Here is a 20,528-nt window from a genome sequence, read left to right on the forward strand (position 1 = left end):
CTGTCCCGTGTAGTAAGCTGCTGTAACAAAAGAATATACCCCAATGGGGGATCAAATAAAATATATCTTATCTTATATCTTACAGTTGCTGATTTTTTATAAGATAAGATAATACTTTATTGATCCCCAGGGGGAAATTCAGTTGTTGCAGCATCACAGACATAAGCACAAATTGAGAATACGTTTAAATAAGTATAAATAAAAATTATAAATTGATAAATAAAAATAAGAATACAAATTCAACCCTCCTATTAACCTTGGGGTCAATTGGACCCCATTCAGAGTTTAATGTCTCTAAGTTAATGACTTACATTTTTTTTTTGGCTTCATATATTATTTTTTCCCTATTTCAATGGGGACAACTGGGAAAATGTAAAATTGAAATATCGATATGTTCCAATTTCCTGTAAAATAAAATTTACATATCGCTGTTCCTTGGGGTCAGTTTGACCCCAGTCTGTTTTAGCTGTATATAACATGAGAAATATCAACATTTTACACACATTTGTTTTGGTTGTTTTGGATGATATTGAGGTCATTATAACCAAGGACACTTCTGCATGTGACTGCAGGAGCTGGGATCGAACCGCCAACTTTTATACTGAGATATTATATTTCCAGCCATCATGTCTCTAAAGAGATTCGATGATGTGTCCTGTTTCATACGTTTTGATAACATAGAAACAATACAGGGCCAACAAGAGCATGACAAACTCACAGCAGTTTGATGTTCTGTTTTACAAATAAAGTCCTTCTGAATACTTTAAGTTGTGTTTATGCTTGAAATATATTTTATTTAAAGGGCTGTTTAGGTAGTCAATAAGAAACATAAAGTACCTGACAGATAAACCTAGGTAACAATCCGTTTCTGGAGGTTTAAAATGCTGGAGTCAAATTGACCCCAAGGATAAAATATGTTAGTAAGTTTGAGGGTAACAGGGGGATTAAAGATAGGGTTGGTTGTCATGGAAAACTAGCATGAATTTGAATGTAGCATTTCCTCAGGACTCCGTCTTTCATAATTTGAATCCTGATGGCAGGGATTGGTTGGTGTTTTCCCAGGTTTACTCCGGCTGTAGATAGCGTCTTTTCCCCCCTCTTTTAAAGAACACATCATGTATTGATTGTCATCAGGACATAAAGATCATTTTAACCAGTATAACAAAAAGTGTATCTGAATCTGACTACCAACCCCAGCTTTAAGATATGTGTTACACATGGTGTAAATAGTTGTAAGTACAAGCAATAGGCAAATATTATTCCATAATGTTTGAATTAGTGAGTATTTTCACAGGTTTAGTAAACAATAATATTGAATACACATGATATAGTTGTTTATTCTTAATATCTTAGTAGTGAACTAAATCCAGCTGAGTGCTGAGGTTGTGTGCACTGCCCCTTTAAGAATGTAGTCAAAACAAAGCGTGGACCAGCCGGCCGCACGGAAGTGGTCTAGTGTCGGTAGCATAGTATGTTAGAAATGAGGGCTGCTACCCATCTAAAATTCAGTTAGCTCCATTGAAAGATATTTTTTATTATTTATTAACAGTTATTTATTGTGAATAATAGTATTCCCATATCGGATGAACTAAAGTAAACCAAGCTAGCGTGCCTGTTGTAGCTTTACGCATACAAGCAGCCATGCCGCCCTACTCTGAACTGAGGAAAACCAACTACTTCTACTACTTCATCAAATTCACCTTAAATATATACTCTATGCTCTTCTCGGTAAGTTTCTGGACATCAGTAAACTATGAGACACGGCTGATTCATTCGAGCTGTATCACTGACTGCTAATGGTAGTGGACGCGACCAACAGGGATGCTTGTAATCAGGGATCATTTAGAAATATAGGTGTTTTAATGTTTCATTTATTACAGGGTTATATTCTCATTTCAGAAGTTAGAAATAGACATATTTCGAAACTATACGATCTGCTTATGTATTCGGCTGAAACACAGAACAACAACAATGACTCCTTTATTTCACATTTTGATTTCAAAACAAGATTGTCATGTAGCTTTAGCAAAATCTCAGCTCGCAGTCTGCTGCTTGGAAAAAGAGAGCTTATTTAAATTATTATAATGTGCTTTGTAGAACAGTTTAATATTTAACCGAAAACTGAAATGATTGTCAAATATTCCTAAAATATCGTGATTTTACCTTATATGTGTGGTATAGCAGTGCAATTTAATAAGCTAATAAATTGTCATGTTTTCTAATGGGGTTTGGCTCAGATCAAGCTAGCTGGTGGATGGTTAGCGTGCGACCCTTTAGACAGCAAGCATCATTTTAAATCCTACATGCAAAACTACTGTTCATGCAGATGCTGCAGGTGATGTAATAATACGACACTGAGATATTTGTGCATCCATGTTTTAATTGAAGACCAGATATCGATTACTGGATCACAAACAGCACGGTGGTGCAGGGCGTTGGAGCCAGTTAAAGGGGCAGCAGTGTGCTGGATTCTGTCGCCGACAGTAAAGCGTTTGTTGGTCATTCGACTTGTTTATGTTCATTACAATTAATGAAAGGACTCAAAAAGCTTCTGTGATTTAAATATTGATTATTGTCTGTAGAATAGGGTTGATGCCCACAGATCAGACATGTCAAATAATCCTAAATGAGTAAAAAGGAAATGTTTCTTGATAACAAAAAAAACCTCCAACATCTTACTTTGTTTTAAATGAGGTCCTGGCATGTCCAAATGTTGAGTAAAGGGTGAAAGTATAAATAAGCTAAGCATGATATATCAATGCAGTTAAGTTTACAGCTGTTTTTGGTAGGAATGGTGTCAAAACATTTCTTTTTTTCTGCTGGGTTTGGAGAAAAGGTCATAATACCAATCAGTACTCATCAGTAAGTGGAGTAATTTGAGACTATTGCAAAATCTCTGTGTTTTCCAAAGTCTTTGTATCAAGCAATGTTATTATTCCCCTTGTTCCCGTCATGACGGACCAATCATAGCTAATCTCCAATCCTCTGCCCTGATTAGTTAAGGGGCGGCCCCTACTACGTCCTCCGATTGGTTATGAGTCCGTCACTATAATGACTGCACACGCCGATCTGTGTTGGGGGGCTAGGAGGAAATCTGGTTGGGAGGGATAGTGTTGACATTCGAAGTCCCTCTCTCTCTGGACAGATGTTTACTCTGTGACTACAAACAGCAGCTTTAAGTTAAACTGCGCACCACTTCTCTTTGTGTTATTGATGACAACTTTAAACCTTTGGGTTGAACAGTTTGAGCTGGAAAGACATTAAAATAGTTATGTCCCATGCAAATAAGCATAGTTGTCTTGTCACTGGCCACTGTAGTAGTTAAAAAAAAGATCTAATTATGTTATTTGGTTTAAATTGTGTTTAACTACTGCTACTTTAATCCCAAGGTAACCATCTAGGCTCTGTTTCAGTCATTGCTGTTTAAATCTTAAATTTAGTAAACACAAAAAAGTCAACCCTTGATATACAGCTCTGGGAAAAAAATGAAGAGACTGCTGTAGAATTACCAGTTTCTCTGATTTTACTATACATATATATGTGTTTGAGTAAAATGAACATTCTTGTTTTATTCTATAAAGTACTGACAATATTTCTCCCTAATTCCAAATAAATATATAGTCATTAAAAGCATTTACAGAAAATGACAAAAAGGTCGAAATAGCAAAAGATGCCATGTTTTCAGATCGCAAGTAGCGCAAGAAAACAAGTTCATATTCAATTTTAAACAACACAATACTAATGTTTTAACTTAGGAGGAGTTCAGAAATCAATATTTACAATGTTACAATGTTACAATGTTACAATGTTACAATGTCATTTAGCAGACGCTAGCGACGTACATACGAGAATAAGAACAACACAAGTAAAGAAATAGACAAGAGGAAACAAGATCAGTAAGAGTAACAAAGTGCTTCAAGTCCATTTGGGCGCAGGTACTGACAAGCAGTTTAAAGGCAATGCACAGAACACAGATTCCCAGAGTAGAGCAGGACAGTGCAAGTCAACTGTAGGTGGAAGACATGATCTGCCACTGGGGACAACAGTGGAGAACAGCCTAGCTAAGTGCATAGTGCTTCTTAAAGAGCTGGGTCTTTAGCTGTCTTTTGAAAGTAGAGAGGGACTCTGCAGATCGAATGGAGTTGACCAATTCATTCCATCATTTAGGGGTAAAAATATTTGGTGGAATAACTCTGACTTTCAATCATATGTCTTGGCATGTTCTCCTCCAGTCTTTCACATTGTAGTTTGGTGACTTTTTGCCTCTCCTGGCCCAAAAGTTCAAGCAGCTCCGCTTTGTTTGATGGTTTGTGACTGTCCATCTTCCTCTTGATCACATTCAGAGGTTTGAGGTTCAAAAACACAACATAAACATAACAATGAACAGGTTAATATATTTGTATTATTATGTATCATTTTACTGCTCTTGACCGCGTCAGAGCCTCTCTGACCTGAGATAGTAAATATCAAACATGTTTGATATTTGTGGTTCCAGATCGGACCACCTCTTGCAGAATACCCCCAGTAACCAATGAGGGGAGCAGACTGTGAGGCGTCATCTAACTCATTACCACGGTGGCGGATGGAAACACAATTGTGCCCAGAGTGTTTCTGGGTAATTTTTTTGCTGCAAAACGTAGCACATGCTAGGATGGCTAACTTACAACGTTGATTTGCCCTCCAAGAAAAACATCAGCAAACATAGGCTGTTGGTTTAACTTAAAGTTGGCTAGCCTTGGTGATGCGCGTTCAAGGGCTCACACTGTCATAACATCAACTATCATGTTGACACTGCTAGTGGTGTGCCCTGCTGATTAGTGAGCCAGTCAGGTATCCTCAGTATGGATGGATGTTATGAGGTCTTTAGATCCTGTAACAGGATAATCTCCTCCTACCTCTGTCCTCTGTTATTATGAGAGACTGGCAGGGAACAGCAGGGCATGTTTGAAGCTTATGAAGTAAAGCTCCAACAGCACGTCTCTGTATTTCTTGCATTGCCCCATCACCCCCTGAGCGTAGTGCCCATAAATAGAGATAGGCGAGCATTGGTACTGCAGCTGGCCTCTCCTGGCCCGGGTCTTGCAGATGATCCTCTCCTTCACATTGTGTCTGTGTAGTCTCTGTCTTGGCTTGTCTGAGAGTGTCATTTGAACTCTGTTGCACTCTGGCAGTGATTCTATGAAATAATCAATCACATTTACATTTGAATAAAGATGAATTCCTGACACAGACAGACCATTGAAAAGATGAGCCTCACATTTGTTGCTTCAGATTCAGCTTTTGTGATATTTTTTAAGTAGCTTACCCGCAGTGTTCCAGGAGTGGCTCAAGCTTCTTGATTTTTCTTTAAATTCTGCATCGGTCAGCATGGCTGGAGTGCTTCTTTGCTGATGATGTGTATCTCTGAGTGCGTCTGTGTTTCTGTGCAGTGTGGAACTGTCTTGGATCAGAGGCTGTGGATGTTCCACTTGTCCTCGCCAAAGCTGTGCTTCGCTGGATGCGCGATGTGTTCCACCAGTTCACAGCGTTTTATCAACACATTCTCAAAATTACTGTCACTGCCTGACGTAGACATAGAGCCCTGTAAACTGTGCGCAATGACCAGCGTGTCCTCAGATGGCATTAGTGTTGCTGTTGATGTCACCTTCTTCACTGTCTCTGCCGATCATTATCAGTTTCTTTGCATTATCTCATTACTCTGGAACTTCTGTCTACTGTATCTATGTCAAACTGTTAAAGCAAAAGAGAGCAGAGTCCAATCAGTTTCACAGTATGCTGTGCAGTTATTGTGAGATCATTTTTATTACTCATTGACATCCAGTGATCCTTGGTTGATGTGGCAGCATTAGCACTTTTCAGGTGTTACATTTTGGCTGCTCTCTCTGTTTCACACAGGTTCTGTATTCATCAAACACTCCCCCCCCCCCCCCCCCCCCCCCCCTTGTGATGGTGAGGTACATGACTGGTCAGTGGTCACAGCATGCTTACCTTAGGATGTCTCTTAGACCAGTGTTGACTGGTGTAACAGCCAAATTCCACCAGATCTGTGTCCGGTCCGTCTCTGATCCATCACTGCACCAGATCTGATAGGTTTCTATTCTAGTCAATGTGTTAACTTCCACTGGATCCGCTCTGTTACACTGCGCCTCGGTCTCTGATACGGCAGGCTTCTACTTTTGCCGGATGTCGGAGCACGATGTGTCAATTTGCACAAAGCAGATGGAGCGGGACAGGAAGTCAGGCACCAAAACAAAATGAAAACATCCAGTTAATTTTCAGAATAAAACACTCTGTGTCATCACCAGATCGTATTTCACTTAACTACAACAAACCGTCATGGTGAGCAGAGCCAGGCCTGGAGTCAGCAGGTCAGAGGTTTTCAGAGGACCAGAAAGACAACATGGATAAAGAGAGGAGGAGAATCCTTGATTCAGTGATTGCCACGGGAAAACCTTGGTCACATGACTCCAGCTGTCCGGTGGTCCTGCGCAGGACCGCAGTGGACCGGAGACGGATCTGGTGGAAGTCCTGTGTAAGGCTTTATATAACTTTGTGATAAAGGTAACACTGAGGTGGGTCTGCTTTACTGAAGCTACAGTGATCTGCAAGTTACCTCTTGTGTATTACCGTCACATGCTTTTCTACCATGTTGTGCCATAGATAATTACCAGGGTGCTTATCACTGTGTGGGACAATCAGGATTCTCTGCATGCTTGAAGCACTCCTGTGACACTGATCAGACTGGATCCACATCTCCACTTCTGTCTTTTTTCTGGAGAGCGATCTGATGAGGCTGAACACATTCCTCTAACAGAGCTGCCATGGTGTCACTGCAGGGTGGCTTCATGGAGTGTCAGATGGTCCATGAAGATCTGACGTTTTTGACTCTGAGTCATCTTCAATCTTGCAAACTCAACTCCAGGATCTTTCCTGAGGAGATGAATGACAGCAGGTTTAGGTCTCTGTAGGTTCTGTCTTGTGTTGAATCCCTCAGGTTGGTGATGGGTCTGAGGTGGATGAGGTTCATACTGAAGAGATGATGTGACAGGCGTTGGAGTAGTCCCAAACTGCAACTGGTGAAGCACTGGTTCAAGCGAAGGACCTGTCAGAGTAACTGGAGAGAGATAAGTTCAGCTTTACGAGTCTGTGTTGAAACCTGCAGAGCTCACTGGAAACAAGTCCTGGACTGTGGATGGTGTGCTCTGTCCACCTGTCATCGGTCGCCTGAGCTGACTCGAGTTTGTTGCTCAACGAGACCCAGAGTTAACAGAACAGTAACCTCTGGGACCTCTGCCATGCCTCTTGTTTACACGTCAGACTCTGGTGTCTCATTAGAGGAACTTTTTCATTCATTCAAGGTCAAATCGTATCATGGCTGACTTAATTTGATAAGCAGGATGATTCTGCCTCTGATAAGGCTCTACGTCTCCTCTGATGGTCCTCTTCGATCCCTATGTTATTAATTAAGCAAAACAGGCAGATATCTTTAATGTTACCTCCTGAGACACAAGCTTTTGTTTGGTATGCATCTTTTGCTCGTCTAAGTCGAGTCTCAAGTCTGTGAGAGCAGGGACAAGTCAAGTTTCTCAAGATTTTGATAAATAATAACTAAATAAAAAATGTAAAGTCACACATCTGAGGCTCAGTCAGCTGAAAATATATCACCCCAATTATTATATGTTGTTATATATTAATATTAGGATAATCTATGTGATACTTTTGCTTTGGAACCGAAGGGTCGCCGGCTCGAGTCCCACTATAGACGAAGTTTGGCAAGTGGACTGGTGGCTGGAGAGGTGCTGGTTCACTTGCCTGGGCACTGCCGAGGTGCCCTTGAGCAAGGGGCACCGAACCCCCAACTGCTTGGGGTGCGCTGGTTGACGGCAGCATCCTCACTCTGACATCTCTCCCAAAGTGCATGTCCACTGCGTGTGTGCATGATTGTATGTACCAAAAAAACTGTGCGTGTAGCATGAACGAAAAACCTCAAAAAAATTGATTTTCCCCACCAGGATTAATAAAGTACGTTTCATGTCCTATTCCTGTGTGTTATTTAACACAGTGGCAACATGTAGGCTAAATCTTCTTACCTGCAATCATGAAGGATTAAAAATAAGATGTTAGTCAGAAAATGTGCTGCATTGAAAAGCAAAGAAAGCTATTAGCAGCCTGTTGAATCACAGTTAAAAGCTAATCTAGCTCATTATACTCCCACCTGTGACAACGCAAACAGCTAACTATAGTTTAGAATTTTTGGGAGTCCAAAGTCTCAGATACTTCCTCTTAATATGTAATACATCTCAACAGTCTTCATAACAGGACACACTGATAACCCCTCGTTTCTTCCCTCTCTTTCTAGCTAATGGGCCTCTGTGTACTATGTGTGGGGGTCTACGCTGAAGTGGAGAGGCAGAAGAATAGAACCCTGGAGGGCCTTTTTCTAGCTCCTGCTGTGGTTCTGATCCTGCTGGGCCTGGTGATGTTTACGGTGTCGGTGGTGGGCATGGTTGGATCGCTAAGGGACAACAAGACGCTGCTTCACATGGTAGGATATACAGACCCCTGTGTGCATGTTCTTTTCCTGAAGGGAAATGTTGAATGAAAGCCGTTGTTGTTGCTGTAATCTGGCTGGGTGTGCACGAGTGTGTTCTTAAGTGTGTATTTAAGGCCATGGATTTAGTTCCAAATCAGTCCTGTGTTTTCTTTTATCATAAAGGATACACAGTTAGGCGAACTCAGGACAGTTGTGCATTTGCATTCAGCTGCAAATTGTGCTCAGTGACAGCTAATGTGAAAAGATCAGGTCAGATTATTGGATCAACTGCTGATCACCAATCAATTTAAAAAATACCCAGATCAGCCTGATCTAATAGTTGAGATCGAGATCGGGACACCCGTACTTGCGAGTGATTTCATAACAGAAAACTGTACACTCTCATTTATTTTATGATAACAACAAATGTTATCTGAAGACTCTTTTCCAAACAGGGCAGGTCTAGACCGTACTCTATGTTCTATGATTAACTAAGACCCAACATCATGACAGGATAAGATCCAGTCCCATCTTACAGACAGGACTCAGTCTGATCTCATCTTAATCCACTATGAGCAGAGCACTTTGCAGCATTTAGCAAGTTACAGTGGCAAGGACAAACTTCCTTTAACAGGCAGAAACCTCCAGCAGGACCAGACTCATGTTAGACACACATCTGCTGAGACCTACCGTGTTGGGGTTGTGAAGTTGATGTTGGCTGCATTTTAATGAGAGGTGTTCTTTTATCCAAAGTCACCCTGATAAGAATTAAGGAAGTGGAATAAGTAACTACCTAATAGCTTTAATAAACAGGAAATACATTTATAAAAATATAAATATAAGAATTAAGTAGAATTTATGGAAGAGATGTGGATCACATACGATTTTACAGCACTTAATCTAAGCTGCTAAGAGATAAAACACAAACCAAGAAAATGTCTTTACAAATTGCTGCACATTTTAACTACAGTATATTTTATGTGTTTATAAAAAAGGGCTTTAAGATGATGCGTACTAAGCTGTCTAAATATTCTTTACAAAGGAGTTCAAGTTCAAACACATTGATTTAGTTTTTGAATGACACACTAAATTAACAGGTCTAATATGCTAAAATGAACAAACTTTGTTTTTCACAGGATACTTATTTGAATTCTAGAGGTTCTGGTTCAAAACTATGAAGTTAAAATCTCAAAGGTGACATATCATGCAAAATGGACTTTTTAATGGTTCTCTACCTGAAATATGTGTCCCTGGCATGTCTACAAACCCCCTGAAAATGAAAAAAATCCATTCTGCCCCTGTTCTGATTTTTCCACCTTTCTGTAAATGTGTGCTGAAACGAGCCGTTTCAGTTTTCAGTGTTTTTCATACGTCACAACGCCATCCGGTCTGTAAGGGAAGTCAGAGCTCGGAGCTTGTTCAGCCCATAGACTGTATAAAATACAACTCAACCACTCCTCTGTTTTTCATTCCCTGCACACATGTGTGCTAACAAGGAGCTTAGGAGGGAGGCATGCTAGTTGTAGGCTGTCTTAATAAACACAAAGGTCGGTTTTACTCCCCACGTCTGCAGATTTGAAGATCAAGTGGAGGATTTTTATTTTTCATGAAAAAGTGCTAGCGCTAGTTAGCATAGCCACATAGCTACATGTTCGTAGCTGTGTACCAAGACACACGTCGACATACTGACAAATAAAACAACAAGAAACACTAAATCTGTGACCAATGGTTCAGAAAGGTCCTGCTGCAGGCGCCTCTCCGTCAGGATCAGATTCTGGATCCGATTCAGACGGTTGAAGTAATGCTATCTGTGAGCAGCCAACATGTAAACATTAGATCAACGTGCTGGACAGCTGAGGGCACATCCACTTCCTGAGGGGGCGTGAAAAACAGACCGTTCTGAGCAGGGCTGAAGAAGAGGGTTTTTCAGGCATGCCAAAATCTGATTTCAAAGTGTTTTTTTGAGCAATAAACTTTAAAGACATGTTTTGGGGACCTCTTAGAACAATATATATTGATAAAAAAGAGCATAATATGTCACCTTTAAATCCTGAATTATTCAGTTCTACTGTTCTACTGTTTATTCTGGAGCAGACTTATCCAGGATTCGAGGTTCTTCACTCTTCCATGATTGTTTTCTAAGTAGTCTTACCGACAATAACAGCCCCGTTACATATTTGTTGGTCATGAAATGTGTATGTCATAGTTTATATTTCATTGTAATGCGACTCTTATTCTGATAGTTGCTGCATCAATGTTTTGCCTTCAGTCATTAACAGACAGCTCTATAAACCTGTTCTCCTCCCTCCACAGTTCCTCTGTGTTCTCTGCGTGCTGCTACTCCTCCAGGCGATTGCTCTCACCACGGCTCTCATCTTTGAAAAGAAGGTAAATCCTATTACATGATCATTCATCCTCTTCATCACTCTACTTTGCTGGTAAGCCACAGTGAGGACGCCACTTCACTTCTTCACCTATATGTCTGTCTAAAAATCATCTTTGTGACCTGCTTTCCTCTGCTTTCTGCCTCCCTCTCTTTTACTAGACATCCGCCTTGTTCCAGAGCAGCATAAGAGAAGGAATCAAACACTACTACGACGATCTGGACTTCAAGAACATCCTGGACTATGTGCAACAAAAGGTAGAATAACGTCGTCAATAGAAACGAATGGAAGGGAATGTGACTTTTTTTAGAATACTCAGTGTACTTAATTTCAGATGGAGGGCTTTATCGCACATCCTGCGACAGGTAGTGCACCTCATTGCTAGCTTCACACTCCATATCTACATTGTGTGAACAACATTGCATCCAGGTCTCTTGCTCTTTTTAGGGATCAGAGGGTCCTGCTTTATTGATAACATACATCATTCAGATAGGAAGGTGTGCCCACGTAGGTGAATTCACAAAGTGTGAGCACTATGCCTTTCAGATGCACTGAAATGCATGCTGGAACATCATTAAACCACATTTCTGTTCATCCAGGAGAGAAGGACAAGCTTGTGTGGTGCAGTTCAGACAATATGCTTTCAATCTTTGCAGGGAAAAAAACCTTGTCAATGATTCATTCGTGACAGCCGGCAAATAATGAATCTATTCAGAAAATAATGAAAATGCCACAAGTGGGTATTCTTGAAAATTTCCATACGCTGTCTGTGACTCATCAAATCAAAACTAGAAATGCTCTACCCTCAGGGGTCGTGTCACTAAAGGATAATACGTTTTCTGGATGGGTTTTGGGAGAGCCCCATGCATGTAACTTAACTTATTGGGTTGTGATGTTCTGGAGATTTGAAAGAGTTTGAACTCATTTTGAAGATGAGAATTGGTTAAGCGTGCTTGTTTCCTAATTATTTTGTATCAAACTGTTCTCTTTTTCAGTTTTCATGCTGTGGAGGGGACGATTTTAAGGACTGGGGTGTTAACCAGTATCATTTCTGCAATGGTACGGGTCCACTGGCCTGTGGGGTTCCTTATACCTGTTGTGTTCATCGTAAGGTGAGTTACCTGTATTCCAGAGTTTTTCGGGATGAAGAAATGCCAAAGACCAACACCGTGATGTGTGCAGGACCAGTCCCTACACTCTCAACCTCACGTTCCCCATGTTTTTTTGTTTCTTGTCATGTAAGCTAAGATGAAAATGTTGACTCTGTCTGTCCTACTCTTGATTCAGGAGGTGGGAGAGGTCATCAACACTCTATGTGGCTACAACACTCTGAGTCAGCAGGTAAGGATAAAAGTAACTAGTTGTTCTTGTTAAACAGATTTTTTTCTGCCTCTGACTTTTTATTTTTATTTATTTTCACAATAATTCGGACCGTAACCTCTGCATGTAGATCACAACATGACCTGCATGGATTGTCCTGTGTTGATAAATGAAACACAGTGCTTCGATACTCGATTAATTGCTAACATCCCTAAACCTAAGGCAAACACTTCAAGAAGTATCCGCAGTTCTCAAGGATTCAGACATGGTTGGTAATGATGATACCCAGCCCTACATCTCCACAAAAACCATCACTCCTTCCATCCTCACAAACTGCCTCACTGACTGACTGAAAAAAGCTGGATGAGCAACAACTTCCTCAAACTTAACTGCAACTCATTTTCATTGGCTCAAAATCCCTCCTCCCCTCCACCCAGGACTTCTCACTGAGCATCGACAACCACACAGTCACACTCTCCCCAGTAGTCCGTAACCTTGGCATCATCCTCGACCTCACTCTCTCCTTCAAACCACACATCAGAAACGTCACCAAAACATCCTTCTTCCATCTCAGATCCTCTCTCTCCTCCTCTGCTCACATCACACCCATCCTTCAGCACCTCCACTGACTCCCCATACAGCACCGAGTCCACTTCAAGATCCTGCTCATCCCTTAATAACCCTCGCCCCCTCATACCTGTCCGACCTCCTCAAACGCCACTCCCCATCTCGCCGCCTCAGATCATCAGATGCCAATCTCCTGTCTCCAAGTCCAAGGACCGTGACTTTGGGGACAGAGCCTTTGCCATTGTTGCCCCGACTGTCTGGAACTCTCTCCCTCCACACATCCGCAACTCTGACTCTCTTCAATCATTTAAAAACCACCTCAAGACCTTCCTGTTCAAAAAAGCAACACATCTCTACTCCCGCCCCACCTCTGTCTTTATTCTGTTTTGTTTATTTGCTTCATTTTTATTTTTTCTGTAAAGCGACTTTGAGTACCATGAAAAGCACTATACAAATCCTATCAGTTATTACTTATTATTATTAATGTGATACAAAGCTAAACAGGGACAGAGGTTTAAGAATGAAAGTGTGAAAACTAGGAAACCAAGCTGGACAGACCTGTGGAAGATAGAAGAGTTAAATTCCTGATTGGGTGAACTTACAATAAGCTGCCATCACCTCATAATCTAAAACACAGTTGGGTCCACATGAGCTCTGTACACCATGGATCCCACAGAGCCTGTGGTGTTCAGAGACTTAAAGGCATAACATGTCAGACTTAAAGATTACTCTGCTGCAGGGTGAGAGTACACATGGTGACATGATCTTTCTTGGGCTCAAGTATCTCATGTTTATTTCAAACCACTGTTTGCAGCTCATCCAGCTGTCAGACACTGCTACAGTCTCCTCCCAGGCTCTAGGAGGGATTTATTATTCTTTTCTTCAGCACCTGTAAGACGGTGTAAACTCCTCAGCATCACTCATCATCCTGTGACAACAACTCACACTTCAAAGAGGCTCACTCGCTCGCTCGCCTCGCTCCACCACATCTACTGCATGAGCCAGTGTTTAATTGGCGCGCTCTCTGTTAATATGAAAATATTGAATCTTTTGAAGGAGCTCACTGAGAGATACCTTCTCCTCTCATTTAACAGAATGTGTTTTGCTCATAATATGCAAATAATGTAGATAAGCAGGTGTTCCTGGCACTCTCTGCTCGCTGTATTGTCTGAATGAAATAGTAGAAATACCTGGAGTGTAAAAATGAAGCTCTGATGTTTTTCTTTTGTCTGTTCACAGCGTGAAACCCTACACGAGTTGATCCACGTGCGAGGCTGCATCCACGCAGTCAACCTCTGGATGAGCGACAACATTGGAATAACCACTGCTCTCTGCTGCGCTATTGGGCTACCTCAGGTATGAACTCACATTTGAATCTTCATCTTAATAAAAACATTGAAATCATAATTTGCTTTAATGCATAATCCACTGTTCCTGTTCCGACCTCTGCATGATTACCAAAAGACTGAGTTGTGATGTAACACATAGGTTTTAAAGTCACTGAAACAAGTTTTAGAAACTTTGTCCACAAGTCTGCCTTTAGATAAATGATCACTTCCCCAACAGAGACAAGTAATTACAGAAACCATAATACCATTTGTTCATTTCAATTCCATGCTCCTAAATAAATACCTCTACAGAATGCAAGAAGTTTCTTCTGATAAAAAAAGGCTCTCTAAATAAAGCCTTCACACCATATTTTTGGGGGGAGAAAAGCCAAAGTTTGACTTCATTGCAGACCTAATCTTGATTTTCTACACATTTGAATTGCTTTCACTTTTGCCCATTGTTCATGAAGTGAATCGTGTAAGGAATTGATTCTTTGCAGAGATTTTCTTGTGTGATGATTCAGCCTGAGAATATTTAAATGGATCCGAGCTGTGAAAAGAGGTCATATTGTGAGGCAATAAATTGGTTTAAAGCAGGGGTGTCAAACATACGGCCCGTGGACCAAAACCGGCCCACCAGAGTTTCCAATCCGGCCCGCGGATGACTTCCCAAAATGAAAAAAATGACAGAGAAGACATAAACTGCAATTTTTCAACAAAAGTAACTGCTATATCAGATTTGTTTTCTGGGGGTCGCATACAATCATAGTGCTTATGGAGCACACCTGAACAACGTAGGTGAGTGGGGAAACCTGTGTGTGTGGTGTGTTTGCAGCAGGTTTCAGGGCTTAAAGAATATAATATTCTGCCACCACTATGAGACTCATCATGGAGAAAAACACAACAGCTGTTTTTCTAAAAAGAAAGTTCATGTAATGTGAACATTTTCAGAATGTACTTGTACTTTGTTGCACTAAAACAAAGGAAAACATTTGGAGTTGTCATTATTTATGGGAGGTTATTATTGAGTTATGATTTTACTAGTCCGTCCCAAGTTCAGATCAAATTGGGCTGTATGTGGCCCCTGAACTGAAATGAGTTTGACGCCCCTGGTTTAAAGCCTCTGGAAATGTGAATAGAATATCTAAAATTCATATAAAATATTCAAATTGAATGTGTAATTAAAGCTGCTGTTGGTAGGAATGGTGTAAAATACGTTGCTTTGTTTCTGCTGGGTTTGGAGAAAAGGTCATAATGCCCATCTGTACTCATCAGTAAGTGGAGTCATTTGAGACAATTGCTAAATCTCTGCATCAGGAGAAGGTCTGAGCTGGAACAGAGTAGTTCTGTTGAACATGTGTGCGTGACTCAGTGTGTCATTTATGATTGGTTAGATATTTATGTCATAATAAATATCAAAGTTAACCCGCCCACTTTAACAGAGTGACAGAACGTTATCAAGAAGTTGACTTATAATATTTCAAGAATGGATTCAAGTTCAGCTCTGATATTTTATATATATATATATATATATATATATATATATAATAGTGTGAACATATGACTATAAATATCAAAGGTAGAACGTTTTTAAAAATGTGGGTTACCAGAGGCTTCAAAGGAAATGTTTTTACACTGTTATTCAATTTTTTTATTTAACATTTATTTAACCAGGTTGGTCTCATTGAGATCAAAGATCCCTTTTCCAAGGGAGACCTGGCCAAGGCAGCCAGCAGCAAAAAACACAATCACCGACATTGGCACACACAGAGAACCAAAGTACACTTTACAGGCATGTTTGTCGCAGAAAGAGCCGTTACCTAGGAGGCAGCTGTAACCAGATACACTAAAAACAACGACATTCTAAAGATTCAGCATCAAGGTCTTTCATTTCAGATTTAAAAACATTCAGTGGCACCAGCTCCTTGAGTTTCAAGCCATTCTGCAATAAATTCCAGGCTGAGGGTGCAGAATATCTAAAAGCTCTTTTCCCAGTTTCTGTACCAGCTTTTGGGACAGAAAGCATTAAAAAGTCATGGGAACACAGTGAGTACTGTCCAGCACTGTTCTGTGTGATACGGACACAGAGATAGTGTGGCAGCAGACCAAGAATAGCCTTATAAATGAAAACGTACCAATGTACCAACCTACGGGTTGCCGGGGACGGCCAACCAACCCGGGAGTACAACTCACAATGGTGAGTCAGAGCTTTACAAATGGTAAAGAACCTCAAGGAAGCATGGTAGGCTGCATCAATCTTGTGAAGACACTGAGCAGTGGTGAGCATGTACAGAAGATCACCATAGTCAAGCACTGGAATAAAAGTTGCAGCAACAAGACGCTTCTTTACATTAACAGAGAAACAGGATTTGTTTCAAGAGTTAGTTTTTTTTTTATTCTTGAACCACATTGATTCATAAAACAAGGTAGAACAACATAGGCTCATGATTCCTCTCACTTCCTTTTCTTTTCAAAACCCTTAAAGCCTTTAGAATATTTGCACTCATTTTGTATGACCCCGTTTGCATCACTTATAGACACATTTCTAAAATCTGAAACACAATGAAAACAACATTTGTCATTGGTGAACCAAACCATTCACACAAATGTTGTCTTTCACAGTATATAACATATAAGATGGGACTTTTAAAAATATTTTATAAATAAACATCAGAGAGGAGCAGTTATGGAATATATATTTTTTGATGTTGAGAGTAACGAGAATATTCATAACTCAGCTCAATGTTGCATTTCATCAATTACATGCAATCACAAATTGGTGAACAGGCCAAGATTAGTTACCTCCTACATGTTTACAGTATTTTGCTTAAAATGAACATCTGAAGTCCACACTCAGATCAAATGTTCAGCATGTTTAAAAGAAATGATTTCATTCTGTCTTCTACGGACGGAATAAGATATGAAGAGAATTAAAGTCAATGTGATCAGCTATTAGCAGTTTGAGTGTTGGACTGATCATTGATTAATGTTCTTTTTGGGATGGAAAACATGCCAGTAGTTTGTATGTAGAAAGATTTGTGTTTTAATTCGTAAATCTCGTGTTGATTGGTGTTACAGTAAGCAAGTTGGAGAAGAAACTGTTTGGCTGATTATCTAATGTATCTTTGTTTCAGTTTTAAGAGTTCAGAAAAAATATTTTAGTTCACGTAAACTGTGTCAGCATAAAAAAGAATAAAGATGTGTCCATGTCTTATTACCTCCCTGCAGCTGCTGGGCATCATTCTGAGTTGCGTCTTCTGGAACCTCCTGGTGGACATGAGCCAGTCGGCCGACATGGTGGACTTCAAGCTGAAGAAGTCTGAGGTTAATTACAGCGAGCTGGACCTCGCAGGGGCGGGCTGGTGTATGTGCTTGCCAAGGGATGGTGGCTACCTTCCAGTACCTGCCTCTGAGCCTGACCTGGACCCCATCGACGCTCATCTAGAGAAGCTGAAAAAGCAGCCGACCCGCACGCACGCTCAGCTCAGAGAGATGCAGCAGTCTAGATCAACGACCGGGCTGGATGAGGTAGACATTGTCCGGAAGCAGAAAAGGGAACACTGAGCGCTCTTTTTGCCTTTGGGTTTTTTGCCTTTTTTTTCATTGTAATCAATTGTTGAGTTGTGGTGCATTATATTATGGTTGCTTGTGTCAGTCATTGGAACAAGAGACATTCGGGCAAATAAAGAGATCAAAGTTCTTCGGCACTTTGTGCCAAATTTACAACTGTGCAACACTGGGCTTCTAAAAAAAAAACATCCTTTGTCTTGTTTGTAACGGTGGATATTCAAGCATTTATCGAATCACACTTAATTTATTTAATTTTTAGCCTTTCAAAATGAGATATGTCTCATGTGCTAAAGCATACCTCAGGCTGTTTGAAGATAGCCCAGTAGTCCGAGCACAGTATGTGGTGTCTAAGGTAACGGTAGCTTGGAGATGTTTAAAGTGTCTGAGAAGTAGGATTAGCCACGTTTGTCTTGAGTGTAGCATCTGTGTCAGGTGTGTACAGCTAGTGCATTACTTTGTTTTCTATGATTTTAAATTTAATTTAAAATTTGATTATGTGCAATCAGTGTACAGTGTAAGACTGATAGTTGGTGAATAACATGGGATGCATGTTTTGTACTGCATATGAAGAAAATAAAAAATAAAGGTAAAAAATAAGTTTACATGTTAGGCTCTCATCAGGGGGGCTTTAGTCTTTTCCATTTTTAAACTTCACTTTTTATTCCATCTTTTAATGTATAAAGCAAAGGGATCATCAAACTACAAACCCGTGAAAAGCTCATCGAAAATGTTTTTCTTCTTTTTTGGTATTAAACTTGTGCACTGTTTTTAGCTTCCCCCTAGCTGCTGCCTTGTATCAGCACTACTATCCCTGTCAATAAAGCCGAATTTGTGTACTGAGTTTTGTGCCGAGTTTCTGCTGTACCTGTCGATATAGTGAAGGTGTCCATCGATGTCACATCCAAACTGAAACAGGAGATTTGGGGTTTATAGTAAGCTTGACTTAAGGTGCAGTTTTCTTGTTTGCAGTCCTTGTTATTTACAAAATGTCATTACTGATATCCTAGACTTGTGTGATAGATTATTTTATGTCACGTTGCTGCATTTTTGCATAGATCAGTGATGCTGTCTGCACCATGTCACCTATGTGAGCGGATCAATGGCTCTATAGCTTGTCCCACTTTAAAAACCCAATGTAGAAGTTTTCAAAAAACTTCTCTTGAAAACAAAAAACTCTAAAATATGATCACAGAAGAAGAAACTTAGTAAGTGAATAAGTGAATCTGATTTGTTACACAAGTGTTGAGACTTTTACATTCTCAGTGAGATCCTTTATTTCCCCTAAAAAACAATGATCATTACATACAGATGTATGCAGTGCACAGATAATCCACCAGGGAGCAGAAAACCTTTTGTATGTAACATCTAGGTAATTGATCAGTGACACAAATTTGCTTTTGATGTTATTATTTTGCCCAAATTTAGATATGTAATAGTCAATTTAAAACAGTAAGGAAAGAGGTATATGCTAGTTGTAACTGATACTTCAATGAGACTATTAATAATATTTTGTGTCTTTATTTTTTTAGTGTAAGACAATAGAAGTGTAAGCGTCTAGATGCAGATACAGCTGAAGTCTTTGTCATTCATAATTTTCACAATTTGATAATGTATTCATTATGCATCACATAAAGTTAGCTGTACAAAATATTGTGCAACACATTGTCAATCAGCCAGACATTGCTCACAATTTTACTCAATTTAGGAGTTTTTGTAGCAATCAAGGAGCTCTAGGATGGGAGGTCGAGCCTTCAGTTATCAGGGCCCCTCTCCTTTGGAACCAGTCAGGGTCCGCGAGGCAGACACCCTTTCTACTTCTACTTAAAAAGTAGACTTCAAACTTTCCTTTATGATAAAGCTTATAGTCAGAGCTGGCTCCGGCTTGGACCAGCTCTTAGTTATGCTGCTATCGGCTTAGACTGACACTGGGATCCTGTCTTTCCCTCTCTCTCCTCTCTCTGCCTGTCACTTACTTTTAGTCTTCCTGTCCCATTAAAGTTAGACCTTTCCCAAGTCCCTGTGCTCACTTGTCTCGTAGGTTCCTCTGAGTCGTTGCTGTGGACGTGCCAGTTTTGAGTTGCTACAACTACTACTGTCCGTCTCATCACTATCATCTCTCTCTCTCTTCATCTCCCTCTATCCATCTCTCCAACTTAGTCTCAGAGCAGATGTGTGTCTCACATGAGTCTGGTCCTGTTGGAGGTTTCTGCCTGTTAAAGGAAGTTTGTCCTTGCCACTCTAACTTACCAAATACTGCAAAGTGCTCTGCTCAAGGTGGATTAAGATGAGATCAGACTGAGTCCTGTCTGTAAGAGGGGACTGGATCTTATCCTGATCTTTCTCCCTCTGTCACCTGACATCACTCTTTGAATGATGCACAGTGATGACTCAGTCCAGTTGTACCATCAACATAGCTTGGACATCACAAAAATTGCACCAATAATCCCTTGAAAGATCTCTACCTAGATGAAATTCACCAGCCACATTTTTCAGTTCCCAAGCTGCGAATGAGTGCACACACTGATGTCTCAGTTGTTCTGCCGGCCATCTCACCTCATTCACTTCTCACCTCTCTCCCTCCCTCATCATGATGATCATGATGATCATGATGAGGGACAATGATCAAGGATCAGGGATCACGGATGATCAAGAGACAGTGGGTGGAATAATTGCGGCTGGAAAAAAGACAGTGAGTGGCATGAATGTAGGACGTGCACACTCCCAAACAAGCTGTGATTATGATAATTTGGGCATTGATGTTGTTTTGTGGAACAGGAGGAGGCTAATAGCATCACACACACTCTTTCAGTTTCTGAAGGATACCTT

General features: G+C 40.5%; 1 protein-coding gene across 1 annotated transcript; it reads left to right on the plus strand.

Moving 5' to 3' along the window:
• Nucleotides 1-1,414: 1,414 nt before the first annotated feature.
• zgc:110329 (uncharacterized protein LOC550500 homolog) lies at nucleotides 1,415-18,543 on the plus strand. The gene is made up of 8 exons (XM_034693078.1): nucleotides 1,415-1,728; nucleotides 8,360-8,545; nucleotides 10,847-10,921; nucleotides 11,079-11,174; nucleotides 11,913-12,029; nucleotides 12,205-12,258; nucleotides 14,044-14,160; nucleotides 17,361-18,543. The coding sequence occupies exons 1-8, from the start codon at nucleotides 1,642-1,644 to the stop codon at nucleotides 17,694-17,696; spliced, it is 1,068 nt and encodes a 355-aa protein (XP_034548969.1). The 5' UTR covers nucleotides 1,415-1,641; the 3' UTR covers nucleotides 17,697-18,543.
• The last annotated feature ends 1,985 nt before the right edge of the window (nucleotides 18,544-20,528 follow it).

This window comes from Notolabrus celidotus, chromosome 9, assembly GCF_009762535.1.
Source record: "Notolabrus celidotus isolate fNotCel1 chromosome 9, fNotCel1.pri, whole genome shotgun sequence".
NCBI lineage: Eukaryota > Metazoa > Chordata > Actinopteri > Labriformes > Labridae > Notolabrus > Notolabrus celidotus.